This window comes from Rattus norvegicus, chromosome 3, assembly GCF_036323735.1.
Source record: "Rattus norvegicus strain BN/NHsdMcwi chromosome 3, GRCr8, whole genome shotgun sequence".
Taxonomy (NCBI): domain Eukaryota; kingdom Metazoa; phylum Chordata; class Mammalia; order Rodentia; family Muridae; genus Rattus; species Rattus norvegicus.
Window position 1 is genome coordinate 149,955,821 of NC_086021.1, and position 19,608 is coordinate 149,975,428.

General features: G+C 41.1%; 1 protein-coding gene across 8 annotated transcripts in view; it reads left to right on the forward strand.

Moving 5' to 3' along the window:
* Macrod2 (mono-ADP ribosylhydrolase 2) overlaps positions 1-19,608 on the forward strand; it is a 2,017,257-nt gene that overhangs the window by 1,782,000 nt on the left and 215,649 nt on the right. For all 8 annotated transcript variants that reach the window (XM_039106853.2, XM_039106857.2, XM_039106858.2 and 5 more), the window contains one exon: positions 12,111-12,192. In XM_039106853.2, coding sequence (XP_038962781.1) covers positions 12,111-12,192 — 82 coding nt within the window. The remainder of the gene's footprint in view (positions 1-12,110; positions 12,193-19,608) is intronic.

Here is a 19,608-nt window from a genome sequence, read left to right on the forward strand (position 1 = left end):
TACTTTAGTGGAGCTAAGACACTCCCAGGCTGAATTAACTTTTGACAGGCTAGATGCTGAGAGATGGCATGGAATCTATAAAGTGTTGTTAGGGGTCAAGTCTATCCAAGCAATACACTGAGAATGAGATTTGCAATCAGGACCAAAATCTTGAACATTACCTACAGCACGGGGATGGAGTGGGATGGGGTGGGCGTTGCGAGGAGGAGACATACAGGAAGCCAGGTTGGGAGAAGTTGCAGTATGGTGGTCGGGACTGTGAAGGAATCAGGTGACCCCTTAATGAGTTCCTGAGCTGCTAGGGTGCACTAGTGTGCCAGGAGTGTGTTGCAAATGCTACGGGCTACATAGTTTAACAGAAAACTCATTTCCTTATAGCTCAAGGCAGAAAGAAAGAGTTTCAGCATCACAGTCCTGGCTTCTAACTCTGTGACTTGCAGATGACCTTCCTCTCCCAGGGTCCTCACATCAGTTTTCCTCTATGTTTGTCCAGTTACTTTTTACAAAAATGGTTATCACTCTGGAGTACAGTTAAAGACTTCAATTTAGCATCTCCTTAAAGTCCTCTTTCCAAATACATCAGTATTCTAAGGAATTGAGAGTCTGGGCTTTAGGGTGTGAATGAGGGGTGGGATACACCATTCCGATTTTACTACAAACTCCTTCAGACTTGCATTCTGTTGAAGTAAGGAGACTAGGCCTGTCACCTGCTAGGGGTCTGTCATGGGAGGAAAGTTGACTTCAGGAAAAGAGGGTCAGCATGGGTGAAGTGTTCTCTAACTTTCCATTCAGCAGCATCTGTAACAGAAGTGAAAATAAAAAGATCTGTCTTGGTCCTGAAGGAAAAGGGAGGTGTAACCCAGCACATCACAGGTCCTCTTCATATATGAAAAATATAACCTACTCTTTTATATTTTTATTATTGATATGTAAATAATTTTATACATGTTGCATATGTATATATGCACTTATAAATGCACCCTGCAGAGACCCATTAGTGTTGCTCGTGTGTGTGTGTGTGTGTGTGTGTGTGTGTGTGTGTGTGTGTGTGTGTGTTTAGGGCTCCCAACACAGGATTGGATAACCTGTCCAATCAGAAGGCTAATGCTTGAAGAAGATTATCGTTCTTTCAACTGCAATTAATTGCCTGTAACTTCCATATAGAGACCATATAGAAATATACAACTGGTGGCAATACAGAGAACAACTGACTGTTGAGTGCTGTATGACCAAGGCTCAGAGAATATCACAGAAGATGGGGTAGAAAGTCCAAAAGTTCTTTATCTTAACGGACCCCACCCCTACCCAATGTTACGCTCCACTTCCTTGGATACAAGGCCAAAGAAGATGAGCTTGTTTTGCCAAAATTTAGAATCGCAAGACCAAAGTCCATGTATGCGTAGACTTGTAGTCTATGCTGAGCATTTAGATAGTTTCTAGAACCACAACAGATGTGACATTTACAAGGGTGTCCATTTTGATCAATACGAGGCAGACCTGGAAATTAACTTTTGCACAAATAACCTCCGGCTCAAACCAAAATAGCTTGAGGCTCCTCAGCTGCATGACCATTTTTTTAAAAGAGTTGAAGAAAAGTCAAAAGGAACAATTTATCAAAACAAAACAGAAAGACTCTGAATTGTGTTGCCACAGGAATGACAGATGTACTGGGTTTGTGACTCCCACCCCCAATAAAGGAGCCTTTTCATGCCCGAAGAAGCAGTTTCAAAATGCAAAAAGTGTCCTTTAAATGTTTATGGGTTATAAATGCTCATCCACACTGCTCCAAGAACATGTTCAGAAAAATTTCCTCATTCTGCAATTCGGGGCTTAAGATGCAGATTTCTGCTTCGGCAGGCATGAGTGTGAATGTGTTTTGTACCTTTAAGCAAGACACAGAAGCAAGATAGTGAAACTTAGAAGGACATTAAAACATCAGTACAAGTACTTCTTCAGGGTCGTGAAAAATCTTTCCATTACAATAGCTCAAATGCCTGAGGACTATTTCTCTCTTACTGGCTTCCAGAGCCGCAGGAAAAAAAAAAAGTTGGTTATGTACTGTATGAGCCTTGTGTGCTTGCATATGTGCATGTGTGCCTGCATGCATGCATGCATTTGTGTGCATGTTCATGTTTATGTGTGTGTGAGAGAGAGACTGAGAGGCTCAAGGACAGTTTTATTAGAGTTTGAGAGAAAAACAGCAGTACAGACAAGTTGAAAATCCTGGCAGCTGCTAGAGACAGGGAAAAAGAGGAGAGAAACTGTGAGAAATCCCTAACTATGGGGGAAAACATACTTAGGAATGCTCAGCCAGAAACTTCTTCAGTTCAACAGGCTTTGGGGTTTCATGGCAAAGGACTCCACCAAGGACACATACTTAGAAATAGAAATAGATATAGCTTATTAAGAAAGAAAAGGCAGGCAACTGGAAAGATGGCCCAGTGGTTAGGAGCATTTGCTTTTGCAGAGGACTGGACTTTGACTCCTAGCATATGTATGTCATGGCTCACAGCCACTGGAAACTCCAATTCTAGACAGTCTGGTGCCCTTTTCTGGCCTCTGTGGGCATGCACACACACCTAGACATAAACTCACATGTACATACATACATAAAATTAAATCTTAAAAGAAAAGCACCCCCTAAGAATGGAAAATGGGGTGGTAGACTGAGGAAAGAGCCCCAAAGCATACAGCCATACAATGCTCATATTTGTCTCTGTGTAGCTCACACCTTTCGTTTGTATTTCATAGGTGCTCTCCATGCATCCATCACATCATCCATTTTTATAAATGTTCCTTTTAAGATAGAATGAATTCCTTAAAAACTGGAGATGGGGTACCTTTTACTAGAAAAGCATCTCTAGTAGGCTCATCTGGCTGGGGTATTATTGTGATCTAGGTTTAGAAAAAACCAGTGGAGACGCTGGTACAAAGGACCTCTACGAAGTAACAAAGGCCCCAGATCATCTGCCCTCAAACTGGGTGCTTAGCCAGGCGGTCATCATTGAGCCTCATGTGTCTTTTCAATCTGGGTTTAGCCATCAGCCATGAAGAAAGTCAAGAGGTTCAAAACTAAGGAGTATTTGATACTTTTCTGCCTTGAGGATAAAAGTCAGAAACAGGGGAAAATGTCTGCAGGAAGCTTCAGAGAGCTAGTGAGAATGATTCAGTGGTCCACCAGCCCAGAAATGGAGATCTGAGGCTAAAGCTGCAAATAACTGAATCTGGTGTCTTCCAAACGAGCTCCCAGTGCCCAGTCCAGCTGACACTTTGACTTCCACCTAGTGATGCCTTGAATAGAAAAACTATCACAGTAGACTGGATGTTGGGTCCACAGAACCCCAAGCTAAAATACAGGCATTGTTTTACTACCCTATGTCCTACCGTGCCTCTATCCCATGTTAGAGTTGAGGAAACAGGATGAGAAAGGCTTAGTGGCTTCCTTGAGGTCAAAGCAGGGCAGAGGTACAGTACAAACTGGCAAATGGGCACTTGGTAACATGGAGATAGCTTATGTGGGAGGTAGAAGTCTAAGGTGGCCCCTAGGATGCTGGTACCCATCCACACATGTGCTTGTTTTGTTCAGAGTTCTCTTCCTTGAGGATGCAAATGGCAAACATAATAATTCAATAGCACCCTTGATTATGAAAAGTGATTGTCACAGCTATGACTAAGGTGTTTAATCAATGACTTAATTAAAAGAGAGGTTGTCCTACTGAGCCTGACCTAATTAGATGGGTCCTTTCCTAACTTTGTTTAACGCACACATGTCTGTGCGTGTGCGTGCGTGTGCGTGTGTGTGTGTATGTGTGTGTGTGCATGCACAGATGTGCACATGCATACATAATGTGTGTCCCTGCCGGGGTCTAGCCCCAGCAACAGCTGGGTCCTTTAGAGGAGATAAGGAGATAGCAAGAAAGGAGTGAATCAGGCAAAAGGTTCAGAAGAATCTTGCATCCTGACTGACTGGCAGTCAGAGTGCTTCTTTATTTATAAAGAACTCAGTAGGCAAGGAGAGATTCTTGTTGTTCCAAAACATCGATCATATCACTTTGTCCCTGGACATGCTTTAACTTCCTCTTGGTTATAAGTTTCATCATCATTCATAAGCAGTGACAGAACAGTTATCTTTTACAATCATTTTCCCTCATCAACCCCACAACCCAACTTTTAAGAATCTTGTGGCATATTTTCCCAAGGCACGACAGCCCATGCTCAGGCTGGCAGCTCTTGCAGTTTCAAGGGCACAGAAAGAAAGTCTCCAAGCTAGCCCTGGCAGATTGTCATGTCCCAGGCAGTGAGTGATTAACTCTTAATGGTCAGAGTATATAGTAAGAAGAGGCTCTTAATCCAATCAGCTGCCAACTTTTCTATCCCACCAAATCTTGTTTACCTTTTTAAGTTTACTTTGTTCTGATTATCTTGAAATCCAGGGGCAGATGTTCCCAAACTATCTTGGAGTCAGAGCCTCATAAAGGAGACGTCTGGTGTCTTTATTTGAGTTACAACTTCCAGGCTTAAGGAAGACCATCAATTAGGCCAGATAAAGGTATCTCCCTAAATGCAGGAGGGGTAAATTCTCAGGACTATCCTAGGAAAGCTTAGAAGCAGTAGTCCTGGGAAACAGCATAACTGATTCATAAGAAAGTTCCTGTCAATCCAATATCCCCAAATTGTACAAATATTAAAGCCCCATAGGCATGCAACACCAGATCAAGACCAAAAGTGGATGATCACATAGCAGCAATTGCATCATTGGCTCTGCTCTGCTAGATCTGTGTCAAACAGCTGTGCTGGCTTTCTGACTTTCTCTGTTCCCCTTATATATGGGTGGGCCACACCAACACATTCCACTGTGCCTGTAGAGATAAAAAGGCAGCTCTCCCTTATTGCTTCACTTCTACATTTATATGTGCTCCAGGTATCAATCTTAGGTTGCCAGACTTGTCCAACAAGAGTCTTTATCTATCAAGCTAACTCTTCAGCCCCCTAACCAGATGGGTTTTTTTTTAAGGACTCTAGAGTTTGGAGGCTATTTGAGGAATATCCTGGAGACTTTCTTGCTAGCCCAGGAGGAAGAAAGCACCCATGTTCATATCCATGGGTAGGAATTACAGGTAGCCTCTGTGAGACAAGAGCCATCTTTGGTCAATAACTTTAAGAGTGAGGGAGAGACTTCTGCTAGGAAAGCTAAGTTTGGAGGCCAATCCCCAGCCTCAGGCGAGGAGTTCAATACACAATAAAGACCTTACCTGCAACTTTTGAGACTCTGACCAGAGGATTCAGCTAGGGTGGGTCTGGATTTCCTCTGTACATAGAACAGGTGAGAAAGTAAAAACTGTTGTTGGAAGCCTTTGCTTTTGTGGACATTTGGTATATTGCAACTGAAAACTAGTATGTATAAGGGGAAGGAGGAAAGATTGTTAATTGCTTCCCTTAGCATAAGAAGAGGGACCAAGCTCCAAGCAGCTCAGCTTACTGGTTTGCTTTCTCAGTTAACCTACAGTGGTCTTGGCCTCTTTGGCTTATTCACAACATCAAGGAATCGCCAACCATTCCAATCCTACACCCTCTTGGAATCTGCCTTTGCTTGAACATGGTACATTCTGAAGTTTATATCACTTATTATCAGAACACACTATTTGGAAACCTTCCACCTTGACAGCCTGTGTGAACAAGGCTGGCAGTTTGGTTCAAAGAAGGCAGCAACCTCACTCCCACTGTCCACCCAGTTGTACTCAGACAAGGTGACCCTCAGTTATGACAGCATTTACATGTTCGCTCTCTGAATGTCACTGGGCAAGCCACTTACATTGATCAGAACCCTTTCATTCTCCCAATCTTGCTGAATACAGGCTAATCCTGACTACATCAGCTGTCCTATGACTGCTGGTGTGAAAAATGGAGGTCAGCTCCAGATACTCCCAGCATGCCTCCCTGTGTAACCTCCTCAACAACAGAGGATGTGATACTGAAAAAGATTAATAGGACTTATGTCATCATGTTTATGGGGCATGAAACCCCCCACAGTGGATTAATGGATATCTTGGTGAAGGAAATATATCTTTACTCCTGAACGCCTTGATGGGAGAGCAGCAGTTGGCATCAGTGGAAATATATGGAGAGATTGCCTTTCAAAGGTCAGCTTTTAAAGGACTTTTTTGACCTCTAAGTCAATGAAAATAGATTTTTGATTGTTGGCCAAGACAACTGCAGCATAGACTTTCAACCTTTAAAAATCTCATCGAAGTATAGCGCTTACGCACTATTCCTGAGTACACAAGTTGATAAATTTTTTACAAACTGGACAGTGTATCCAGGGATCCAGCATCCAAATTAAAACAGCAGAAGGATGCTAGACATTCTGTAGCAAGCCTTCCAGCAGCACACACCCTGAAAGAATTGCTATGACAACTTCTTACAGCACAGCTGATTTAATCTACTTCTAAATACCCTAGAATATCATAGAAATGGAGTTGTCTAATATATTCTGCTTTTGATGAGTTTTATGCAGCATTGTGCCATTTACCTGTATTTTATTTGTGCCTGTAAACTTTTATTTTCATTGGTTTGTAATATCCCATCATGTGGCGTCATACTCATGTGTCTATACATGTATGGCTATTTAAGCAGTTCCCAAATTGGAGATATTAAAATAGTAATGGTGAAGAATCTGTTGTGCTGCTTCTGGTGAAGGCATCAGCTGAGTGCACACCTAGGATTCAATGGCGTATGTGTATATTTACCTAATTTAGTATATGTTATTGTCAAAAATCTTTCCAAGTGGCTGTGCTCATTTTTATTCCTCAAAGCTGCTTGTGAAAGTTCTTGTTAACATACATACTAGCCAATATTTAATATTATATTTTCATTTTAAAGAGCCATCACGATTTAATTCCTGCTAGTATATCACCGTTGTTATTGGGAAGCCAAGGAGTACTGTGTGGAAAGCCCATCACTGAGCTACAAGGGACTTGGTATCACCAGAGAAGATTGCACTGCCCCCTTCCACTACAAGTCACTTTAATACTTTCTGGCAAATGTTACAGGGAATGTACTTGTTTACTTTTTTTTTTTTCATTTAAAATATATCTGGTGCATACCCTCATCTTGGTCAAGTGTGTTTGATGAGTCATGAACCTTGCAAATACATATGAAGCTCCACATTGTATGTGAGGACCTATGCCATGAACCAGTAAGACAGAAGCCCTTGGTCATGAACTCACGAGACAGAGATGAGTGCCACCTGGTTCTTTGCAAAATGCTTACTTACAATATCATGAAAACTAGGTCAAGTGGTAAATTCCAGAACAGATTAGTTATTGCCTTTTGTGCTTTTGACTGTGGATCAAATGGGATATACTGATCAATTATTAATACTGAATAAGTCATTTTAAACATGTGAAATTAGTTACAGAAGGGTAGATACACACTTGAAGAAGTTCACCAAAAAGACCTTCTAGGCTAAGACACACAGACATTCATTTGAAGAAAATAATCAGGAATTAAATCTCCTTGACAGGTTACACATCTCTGAAAATGAACATTTTTTTTGTGCTTCGCTGAGTTTCTCCAGGTGATGTAATGCTCACTGAACTGATACAAAGACTGTATCAACTGGAGTTTAACCAGGGAAGCACAATTCTGTGAATTGAATGGGAAGTAAAGATTTTTCTTTTATAAACTAACAACACCATATCCAATGCTTGCAGAGTGGGAAATGTGGGCCCAGAGGAGAGGTCCTAACTGAGGCTTCTGTTAGTAGGGTGTGTGGTCCAGAAATGTTTTATGATAAAATCTGAATACAAAATGGGAGAGCATCAAGACAGCCTGGAAGCCGTGCTAAAAACTGAGAGTGACATGTGGACTTACCTGCCTCATCTCTTGGATACCCCAACTGCAACATTCTACAAAGGGACTCAGGATGCATTTGTGCAAAGCTCAAGATTCACAGAACCTGTGGCAGAGACCAGCAGAAGCTGTCGAGGCCTCCAGTTGCTGCCTCACCAAACATTCCTCAAGAATACAGATAGCCTGCATGGAGCTCTAGGCATACCTTTCTGGTGAAAGGTGTGGTTGTTTTTCTGTTCTACGAATCCTAAGGAACTGTCCTCATGGGCAGCCCCAACCAAGAACCATCCATGGAAGTGTAGGTCTGCCTGGTTTACTGAATTCACACAGTACAGAATAGCTCTGAGTCAGATCCAGGGCATGACACCTTCAGTTCTTTCATGATACAGGTGGAAATCTGAGGCCCATAGAGATGATAATCAATCCACCACCCCATATCTAGGAGCAGGGCTGGAAACTCAATGGCACAAGTTTCCCTTGTGGTAACATCAAAGAACAAATTTCAGGATTTGAAGTTTGGGGCACTGAGGTTTTATCATTAATGAATTTTCGGACACTACAAAAGGCCACTCAATTCCTGAACTATTGTTTCGTAGATAGGGAGTGATGTGCAGACTGGGCCCTGCAAACTGAAGGCAACTCACTGAACAGCAGATGAAGAAACAAGTGGTCTCTCAAGACAGTGCTCTATGAAATTGTCCAGTGGCTTTAAGAAAAGAAAGTGATGGATGCCGTGCTGGGTTGTGGAAAGTTCTCTTAAAATTCACCCAGGATTAGAATGGACTATGCAAGGCTTCCCTCTTTCCTACGAGCCCAATTTCCAGTCTCTCAGCCATGCAGCAGTTAAACTTCCTGTGTCCTTCTTCTCCCCTTTTCCACAGATGTAAAGTACCAAAGAGCTATAAAAGCAAGACTCAAAAAAAAGGTGGTGTCAGGAGAAGCTGGGAAGATGTCGAGTCTGCAGCTACATATTTCTATGTCTTTGCTTATGAATTTGCAATGAGTGTCTAGCAGGAGTGGCTCTTCTCTGCTCCATGTGCATCAGCTGGCTCAAATGCCTGGAGCTGAAATCATGGAAAGGCCACCCCCTTCCAGCTGGAGCTGTGGCCAGAATAGATACATGTGGGTTCTCCACATGCTCTCGCTGCTTCTTTAAGACGTGAAGGTTGTATATGAGAAGAGTACTCTCAAGAGTACTAGACAGAATCAAAATGGCTTCCTCTCGCTCGAAATAAATAAATAAATAAATAAATAAATAAATAAATAAATAAATAAAACATTTAACATCATTTCTTCATGGCCACAGGCCTCCTAGATGTAAGAGTTGCAAGTTTAGACCCCACTCCTCAGTGAGAAGAATTCCACCATCACGCATTATAAAGAGAAGCCTGGGATGAGGAATTAACAGCAGTAGAATGACTTTTAAAACAGAGTTTTTCAATTAAGTGAGCCTTTGTCCAATAGCTCCCCAGAGAATATGTATGTGCACAAGGCTATACAAATATGTAATCAGTATGGACTGAATGAAAGTAATCCTTAGATTCAACTTACTGTCAGGCCTTTTTCAATGTTAGGCCTATGAGTAAGGATAGTTAGCTAGAACACCCAATTTCTTTAAGAACAAAGTGCTTCATCGTCAACATCCATTTGTTTTCTGGGGAAAACATTAACTGGACTTGTGAATTTTGGACCCATACCATTCCCATGGTCATCAAGTCTAATATGCTAGAAGTACATTACGATCTCTTGCAATATTTGGACAATCAGAATATAGACTGAATGGTATTTGAAGTTAATAGTAGAAAATAGCCTTGCTACTAAAAGAGGCCCCAGCATAGAAACACACATACTCACACTCACTCACATGTTTGCGCACACACATAAAGGACAGGAAAGATAAAAACATCACTCGATTTGCTGTTCTCAAGTATAGAGAAATGTGACAGGACACAAAATTGTTTCACTCCATCACGTTAGGTTTTCGGTAAATCAAAATTTCTTGGTTTTTAAGCTCTTACAACTAGGTGCTTTAGAAGCAATATGACCATGTGAAGCATAAAGGAAAAACAATGATACAAAGGATAAACATAGGCACACAAGAATAACTGTGGGCTCACGAAACTCCAAGTGGTCCAGTACAGTCTGACTAAGGAAACACAATAGAATCATATCGACTTTAGGGTCTCTAATTAGGAAGTGTTTCAAACACAAGAAAAATGGAGGAAATTATTTGTCTACATACTTACCCCACACTTAACAGCCACCAGCTAGCTATGTGACATATTGTCTCAATTCTCATTACTTTCTAATAAATAATTAATGATCCCAATCTCGTCCCTTTGCAGAAACATCTGCCATGTCTAAACCATGCCATCCCTCTGCTTCCATATGAAAGGGTAACAGGGCAGTGACAGTGGAGGTATTCTGAACACCAGCATTTCACACGTTGGGCGGACTGCCTGCATTGCTGGCCACCATTCAGAGAGCATGAGGAAGTGTTCGTAGGGTGAGCATGGATGCAAGGCAAAACGAGGTTTAATCCACAGTGGAGCAGGTGCCTTACTGACTCATTCCACTGACGAACCGAGTTGGTTGAGTTCAAGGGTGTTTGTTAGCTTGTTGTGTTTTTCTGCTCATCTTTGTGTTACTTATAAAGAAACCCCAAACTTAATCCAATGTCCTTGCAACTGATTATTTAAATAGTACTCATGGACGGGTCCCTACAGCATTGTTTTTAAAATGATGTAGAGATGATTTTATAGAGTGTGCCCTTCAGCAACACATTTGTGTCAGTCAACATTATGGTTTTTGGCTTCAGCCACTGGATATGAACATGCCGTGAGGAGTGTGGGCATGCAAAGACTTATCTCTCTTTTTCAACTAGAATTATAGTTCACCTGGAAAAATGATTCTATGTGAAATCTATAGTTTTTGTGTATATAGGCAGTATTAATGTTATAGAGAAAGGGCCAGATTGATTGAAACGTGAACACAGGAAAAAAGAAATCTATGCATTGGAACCCCATCTTTCTATTTTTATGATCAGAGGCTGAGCTTGTTTGTTTTGTAGTGAAGTTCCTGAGGCAACTGGACGGTAGCTTGTTCCATAAGGGACAGAATTCCAGTCACAGGTCAGGAGGCAGTTGAGCCTTGACAACGTAGAGACTTATTAGGAAGACAAGACTCTCAACTCGATTCTTTCACATCATTTCACAATGCCAGGTGCCATGTCTCTCTCATGCTAGAGCTTCTCAGCTACCGGAAGCTGTCATAGTGAGTGGCAGACCTGCCTTCCACAGTGCGGAAAGGGGGAAGTGTTAGGTAGTTAACATCTATTTGGGTTCTTTCTTGTCTCACTTCATGCTTTCCCCCCCTCCCCATCTCTCCCCAAATTCCACAAGAGATGCTTAGATGTTTTATTTGACTTTCACTTGTACCTTGATAGAGCACTTTTGCACTTTATTTCTCATTATTAAAGAAAGGTAATAAAGGGGTATTTATGTTCCAGACACAAAATTGAGTTTGTGCGTTAGTATGAGATACAGGTGTGCTACCTCTCTCTTTGAGTTCAAAGAAACCCATGTATGTTGATGCTCTCTCAAAACAGAAAGACAGATGACTATACACACACTTGACTTCTGTGGTGACACTTACCCAACAATACCTACCAAATTAAATGTTCATTGACCTTGTGTTATTGTCAACTAGCATTTTATTCCTGCTACTCTTTGGGCTGGTGGGGAGAGTACGTTAGGCTAAAAGCAAGTCACTTTGTGTAAACTGAACTCATGGATGCTTTTCTGGCCACATTCGAAGATTATAGATTTGATGACTTTATTTGTCTAACGCGATTAGGACAAAGTGCTCTTTGTTTACTGGCATACTTTATTGTCACTCGCCTCTCTTCTGGCTGTTTGAGAGAACATAAAGTCTAGGTATCCTGTCAGTAACTCAGCATTATTTACAGCTTGTTGCAACATAGCTTGCCGTCATTTATTATGTCTTATTTATGTAGCACCTTTCCACTGAAGCACACATTGGCTTCGTCATGCACAGGGCATGCACACTCAGGTGCACACTCACACAACTCACACACACGCACACCTTTGAATATCGCCTGGTCCTGTGATACAGTTAAGACTCCATCACCAAAAATCTGTACAAAGCGTTCACACTTGTCTCTATGTGTTTTAAAACTCTGCTTTGAGGAAGCATTGGCCGTATTTCCTTCCACTTCAAGTGTTTTTGTTTGCCTCTAGGTGGATCGGATCATCTTCTGTGTCTTCCTAGAAGTTGATTTCAAAATCTACAAAAAGAAAATGAATGAGTTCTTCCCCATTGGTGAGTAAACCCATTTGTTCCCTTTGAAACCACGGCATAGAAGGAATGGAACCTTCGTTTCCTGGTGCATCATTGGCCATTCTCAGAACTATCCTGTGATTCCCATGTTTGTGGTCAGCCTACAAGCTTGTGTCATAGTTTCCAAGAACTGCAGGAAGTGGTTAAGAATTCCAGACCCTTACCTCCCCCACCCCATGAGGTCATCCTCTTGTCTGAGTTAAGTCAGCACATCTTTTTGGGACTCCAGTCATATCCATTGAGGACTGAACCAAATGGTTCCTAGAGGGCACAAATTTCTCAATCTAGCCCTCTGTCCACCTGTAAGACTTCCCGGCTGCATGCATACAGCAATTAACTTTTTGTTGAAAATTGTAGGAAACCCATTTATATTTGCAGTCAGAATTCAGGCCTTCCTGTCTTTCATCCTCATCTACTCAATTCTCCCTCCTTGAACTGCAACAATTGCCTGGTCTTTTCTAGGGCAATCTGAGAACGACTGTCATTCACCTCCCTTCACACTTCTTACAATGCCAGAGAGGCCTGGGGGTTACTAAAGAACCTTGAGTAATGGATTTAGAATTGAATGTGCCCTTAGTTGGTAATTTGAATATTTCTTCCCATCCTCCCTCTTAAAGCCTGTTAGGCTGTGGCTTGTTTAATGCCTTGTTACTTTTATGGTCATGGTGCCTGGAGTGCTTTCCTTAGCTGTGTTAAGAACTGCTTGTAGGGAATTTCAAGCTTCTGTGGACAGTGTTAGTGGCTGAGTTGTGGAGAGCTTGCTTTTTTTTCCTAATCCTTTTCTTTGCTTTTTCAGCTTTCATCTCCATTTGAGGTGGTTTTGCTGGCAATGAGCAATGACTAGTGACTATAGTGGGTGAAAAGGAGAGAATGAAAGGTATAGGTATACATTCTTCTAAAGCAGACCTTCACAGCCAAGCAAGAAAGAGCATGCCCCACCCAGAGTTTAGCAGGACTTGGGTAGCTAGAGCAGGTAGTGGTTCAAAATAAAAACAAGAACAATGTCACTTCTCTGCAGATGCTCTAGATAGACCAAGTTCTTCAGATCTTTCCCTAATGTAACAATTAACAAATCTGATTTTAAAAATTCACTGTTTTCCTTTACTAAAACATGAAGTAAATTCCTTGGACTCCCTTCTGCCCTCTGATAGAGGCTTATTGTGGCTCTAATCCCTCCCCCTCTCTATTTGTATGTTTCAGTATCTCAATACCTTATAGGACAAGGCACTAATTGCTACTTAATAAGCAGTTGCCAAGATGAGATCAGTTTAATACATGCTTCTCACCATATCCTGGGAACCTCTTTTCTGTTTCAATCTCCTCTTTCTGTGTATTCTCCTGATTTTCAGTAGGACTGACCTGAGTGAGTTCAGAGGTGCTTGTATTTCTGACTATTCCTTAAAAGAAGTGTTCATTCTGAAAAATTATAACTTTTATATAAAGTCTATGTAATGTAAATATACTCGTGCCTGGTGAGTATCTGCTTATGAGCTAACTTTAGATACTTCAAGATGTTTAGAAATAATGATATCATAGTCATTTTAATGTGTTATCAGTCAGAAGGTATTTACAAAACTACAGGACACAGATATCTCACTGCAAATTTTAAAAACGTGAGAAAGACTTGGGGGTCAAAGGTTAATAACAATTGTCATTTAATTGTTAATTGCAAACAAATTATCATTTGAAACATTTGCTGCTTTATATGGATCCAAAAACTCATCTCAGTATTTCTACAAGTAAAATAATAACAAAATTATTCTCAGTTTCACGTAAGTATTTCAAAGCACACCATGTTCATGAAATTATTTCCGTTGCGTGATGTCTGAGTTAGGGTTTTACTGCTGTGAACAGACACCATGACCAAGGCAAGTCTTATAAGGACAACATTTAATTGGGGCTGGCTTACAGGTGGCAGCATCCAGGCAGGCATGGTGCAGGATGAGCTGAGAGTTCTACATCTTCATCTGAAGACTGTTGGAAGACTGGCTTCCAGGCAGCTCAGGCAAGGGTCTTAAAGCCCAAACCCAGAGTAACATACCTACTCCAACAAGGTCAAACCTGCTAATAGTGCCACTCCTTTGGTCAAGCAGATATAAACCATCACACAAGATTATAATAGTAAATGCACTTCAAACTGAATGTCAAAACCTCCAATAGTCCCAGCATATTTATGCAATGTTACAGTATCAAACACTTATAAATCCTATGTTTGAAATGTGAAATAAAGACTGTCTAACAGAACATGTGACTGCTGATAAAAATTGTATATATTATTGGTCATTAATTTGAATTTATTCCTCATTCATAACATACCATCTTTGATTAGAATATGATTTTTTTCTAGCTTGCCATATATATTTCCCAGACTATCTCTAACCAGAAGTTTTACCTTTCCCAACTCAAAGGTATAATCGTTCACAAAAGTCATATTTCTAGAAAAACAAACTACTTCGCATAGAGATACTTTGATTTCAAGATTATATAGTCTACAAGAAATCTGAGACAAAGAGCAGGAGAAAACAATGCAAGTTAAAATCAGAAGCAGCACCCTGAACTTCCTGCGTTCATAGCCTCTATTTTTACTAGACACTTAGAACCAAAATCCTACTGTTGATTTGCCTGCATTCCAATTAAATTAGAAAATTGGCAAAGAAAAATGAATTTGTTCATAGTTTAGCCAAAATGGTCTGGGGTGGGGGTAAAAAAGTACAATTTCCTTCTCTTTGTGCCTGAGGCTGTCTTACACTTTATAGAAAGCCCTGAGACAGAGGCTAGATGCATGTGAGCTTAATCATGAAGCAGACTATTTTGTCTTATAGTAAAGGAAGGGGACCTGGGCACCAGGTTCTCTCTGTTCTCTCTATTCTCTCTGTTCTCTCTGTTCTCTCTGTTCTAAGGAAAATGGGGTCTTAACGAGTACCTACTTGTGTAAGAAAATGAATCAGAACATAAAACAAGGATTTGGGGGTGGGGTATAAAAACCCCACATGTTCTGGACCTGACAGAGTTCTTTGTCCCTTGGTCCACTTTTGGGCAACTTTGTACCTTTTCTTTGGAAGTCAACTTTGAGTTCCAACCCCTGTATATATATTGAGCATATTTACTTTGAAAGTAAGTGAATGAGTAAATGAATGAATGAATGAATGAATGAATAAATAAATAAATAAATAAATAAATAAATAAATGTGGCAGTCTGAGAGCTAATGGGAAAAATACATGTGTCTCTTTTTAGACCAGTGGTTCTGTCTTTGGGTCATGACCCTTTTGGGGGGTCAAACTACCCTCACAGTGGCTGCATATTAGATATCCTGTATATCAGATACTTAACATTGTGATTTACAACAGTAGCAAAATTATGAAGTAACAAGGAAATAATTTTACAGTTGTGGGTCACTGCAATGTGGAGAACTGTTAAAGGGTCACACCATCAGCACTATCTTCTCCCAAGCCAGGGCTTCAGCATAAGATAAAACTTATAATATTCCCTCTAAGAATAATATAGGGAATCTTTTTTCAACCAGACACCATTCCTTTATGTGGTCTAATCAGTTAATTCTCATGATAAATTTCTAAAAACATAACTATCATATTAATTCTGTATTGTGATTTTAATGGACATAGATAACACTTTTTATGGTATTGTTATGCAGTTTATCATTTTCTTTTTATTAACCATTTTATTCATTTACATTTCAAATATATCTGCCTTCCTGGTTACCCCTTTACAAACACCCCATCCTATCCCCTCTCTCCTCCTCCCCTTTGTCTCTGTGAGGGTGCTCCTCCACCCACTTACCCACTCCTGCCTTACCCTTGTAGCATCCCCCTACACACTGGAGCATCAAGCCTCCCTCCCCTCTCATAGTTCCCAAATAAGGTCATCCTATGCTACATATGTATCTGGACTCATGGCTCTCTCCATGTATATTCTTTGATTGGTGGTTTAGCCCCTGGGAGTTCTGCGTGATCCAGTTAGTTCATATTGTTCTTCATATGGGGTTGCAATTCCCTTCAGCTCCTTTTTTCCTTTCCCTGGGTCTTCAATTGGGGTCCCTAGGATGCAATGGTTGTCTATGAATATCTGCATCTGTATTGGTCAGGTGCTAGCAGAACCTCTCAGGGAACAGCCATATCAGGCTCCCATGGAAGAGTCAGGAGAGAAGTACAGAGGGTCAGAAAATTGAATAGAAACATGGAGCAGTGAGAGATGGGGAACTGAGGGCCACTAGAAAGTCCCAGACTCTGGGGAAGCAAGAGGCTCCCAGGACCCAATGGTGATGGCTTTAGCGGAAATACCCAACAAAGGGGTGATACAACCTGTGGAGACCACCTCCAGTGGATAGGGATAGCCCCCATTTGAGGGATGGGGCCACCCACACAGCTCAAAATTTTTAATCCAGAAATGTTCCTTTCTACAGAAAAAGAGAGACAAAAAAATGGAATGGAGACTGAAGGAAAGGCAATCCAGAGACCGCCCCACCTAGGGATCCATCCCATCCGCAGACACCAAAACCCCACATTATTGCTGTGTTGTGATGTTTATTGCGATGATGTTCTTGACGTTTACTGTCTTGAATCATGTATTTATTTGCTCTCTGTGTATACACACACACACACACACACACACACACACACACACACACACCACGGAGGTCAGAACAACTTGCAGGTATCAATTCTTTCTACCACATGGGTCCAAGCAGGGATCGAACTCAGGTAATCACACTTGGCTGCAAGCACCTTTAACTATTGTACCATCGCACATTCTCAGTTTGTCAGCATTGGTAGGGGCCCTTAGCCAAGATAACATTTGCATATGTGTAAGGTACAGCAGGGAATGAAATCAAAATATAAGAAACAACAGGAAAATGCTATGCTCAGGTACAGAAGGGTTGTGGGTACAGAGAAAGATGCTAGGGCAGGAGGAATCTCAGGGAGCACATGGGTGGTATCTTAGAGTTATTTTTGTTCTGATGAAACACTATGACCCAAAGTAACTTGTGGAGTAAAGGGCATACTTGACTTATATATCCCAAATCATTGTTCATTGAAGGAAGCCAAAGCAAGAGCTCAAACTGAGCAGGGACCTGAAGGTACAAACTGAGGCAAAGACCATGGCAACAGGTTGCTGCTTACTGACTTGTTCAGCATGACTTTCTCAGCTTACTTGCTTATAGAACCCAGGACTACCAGCCAAGGAATGCCCACATCTACCGTGGAGTTTCCTCCCCCATTGATCACTAATTAAGCGAGTAACACACAGGCTTTGCTTTCAGCCCATTCTTCTGGGGGTCCTTTCTCAATTAAGGTCCCCTCCTCTCACATGGCCATGGGTAGGAGAGGTAAAGAGGAGTTAGGACTAGGTCTTTCTTAAGGTCCCTTGGACTTTCTCAAGAGATTGGTGGATTTGCTATTTTGAGCAAACATTCATGAAAGGGAAAATTATTTATGAGATTTTGTTGTGGGTCATTAGGTTTGAACTGGACCAACCTCTGTGGGGTGTGTTTGGTTTGGGGTCAGTAGGATAAAGAACAAGAAAACAAATAGCAAACACCCATAATGGAGGTATGCGTTTTAAGGAAGCCAAAGGGGATGGCACGCAATGGTATTTCAGACAGCTCATGCAAGGCCTGAAAATGGATGGCAGGTCAGTTTCTCTATTTTATAACCTGACACTCTACTTTTAGTTCTAGAAAATGAACCATACTTGAATAAACAGGGCATGCTGCTGGGAGGCAGCAATATATTCAAGCTGAGACCAGCATCTGTCATTGCCCAAGAGGTAATAGACAAGTCCTCTCCACAGCATAGTCAGAGAAGTCTGTGGTCCCTTGACAAGATGTGCTCAGAACACTAAGGAAGTCTCATCCTTAAATGGCTTGTTGCTCATTGCTTCTTAAAACCATCGTGCTTCTCTTCCAATATCTATAAATGCACTCATGGAAACATTCCTAATGAGTCAAACTGGTGTTCATTGGTGATCTCAAAACTTATCTGTCTCTAGATCATCTGAGCAATGAGGTAAGTGAGAAACAACTCAGAAGTGAAAGCTCTCACAGGCTGACAAAGGAGAAGATACATCATCTGCAGAAATGAAGTATCATAGAGTGGTTGGTTTTTATCACATTGCTGGAGTCTGGAACTTAAAGATCAGGATGTTGGCAGGATTGGCATGTTCTGAGGCCTCCTGGGCATGTTCATGATCATATACCCATCTTCATATGGCCATCCCTATGGGTGCCTTGTGATCTGTCTTTCTCCTTGTGTAAGAAAACTTGTCACATTAGAAAAGGACCCCACTCTCATGATATCACTTTATTTAATTGCACTTTTAAAACTCTATATCCTAAAATAAATTGAATTTACCAGTACCTCATTCAAAGGTACAGGGCAGAAGGAGTTTAATCAAATGTTAGAGGGGACATAACTGAGCCCATGACTGTGTCTATCAGAAAAATGTAAAGAAATTGCAAAGAAGAGAACTCAGCAAAGATTTCCATAACAATTTGAGTTCTTGCTGTGAGGTGAATCATGGTTGACTTTTTCCTTCCAGAGGATTATTTGGAAGCAGAATATGGCAGCTTTATGGAATTATCATACACTTCGGTTGCAAATAATTTATAGTTACAGTGCACTGCTACATGGCCTAAAGCAAGTAATCTTTCTGTGACTCAGCTCAGAATCTCTTTGTTCTTTATATGAAAGGTTCATATTTTAAAATGTGTAGAATTTATCATGTATACTTTCCATTAACTCTAAGAGGAAAGAAGAAAGTTTCTGGTGGAGAAATGGAAGTCAAATTTTGTCGAGTGTAAGTCTTTGTTATTTTTTCTTATATAACAATACATAATTGAAATTTTTATAACTTTGTCAATGTTTAGAGCTTGAAACCCACCCCAGATACCCTGAGTTGTGAAAGGTCTATATTAGTTAACTACAGTGATCTCCATCCATGAATGATTTTGTCCTATAGGGATATCTTGAGATATTTCTGTCTTTCATAAATGTGAGAGAAGACTACTATTGTCTGGTGGGCAGAGCTTACAGATAATCCTAAACCTACAGTGTGCAGGGCAGCTCCCTGGAACAGCATACAGAGTCCAGATGTGCAAAGGCTTAACAGCTCTGCCTGCTGTAATCGGCCCTCTTCTCATTCAGGATGCTGAGTATCTTTACCTTTGCATTGGTTTTATTTCAGTGTGGTTTGCTTGCTGATGCCTTTCTCAGACTCCTTTGTCTAGATGGGTTAAACTTTTTACAGTTGCTGTGACACACACACACACACACACACACACACACACACACACACACACACAGAGTCCTTAAGTTTGAAGATGCAAGGGTGGTAAGAACACTTGTAACATTGTGGCAGCAGGGCATCAAGTATGATAGCTG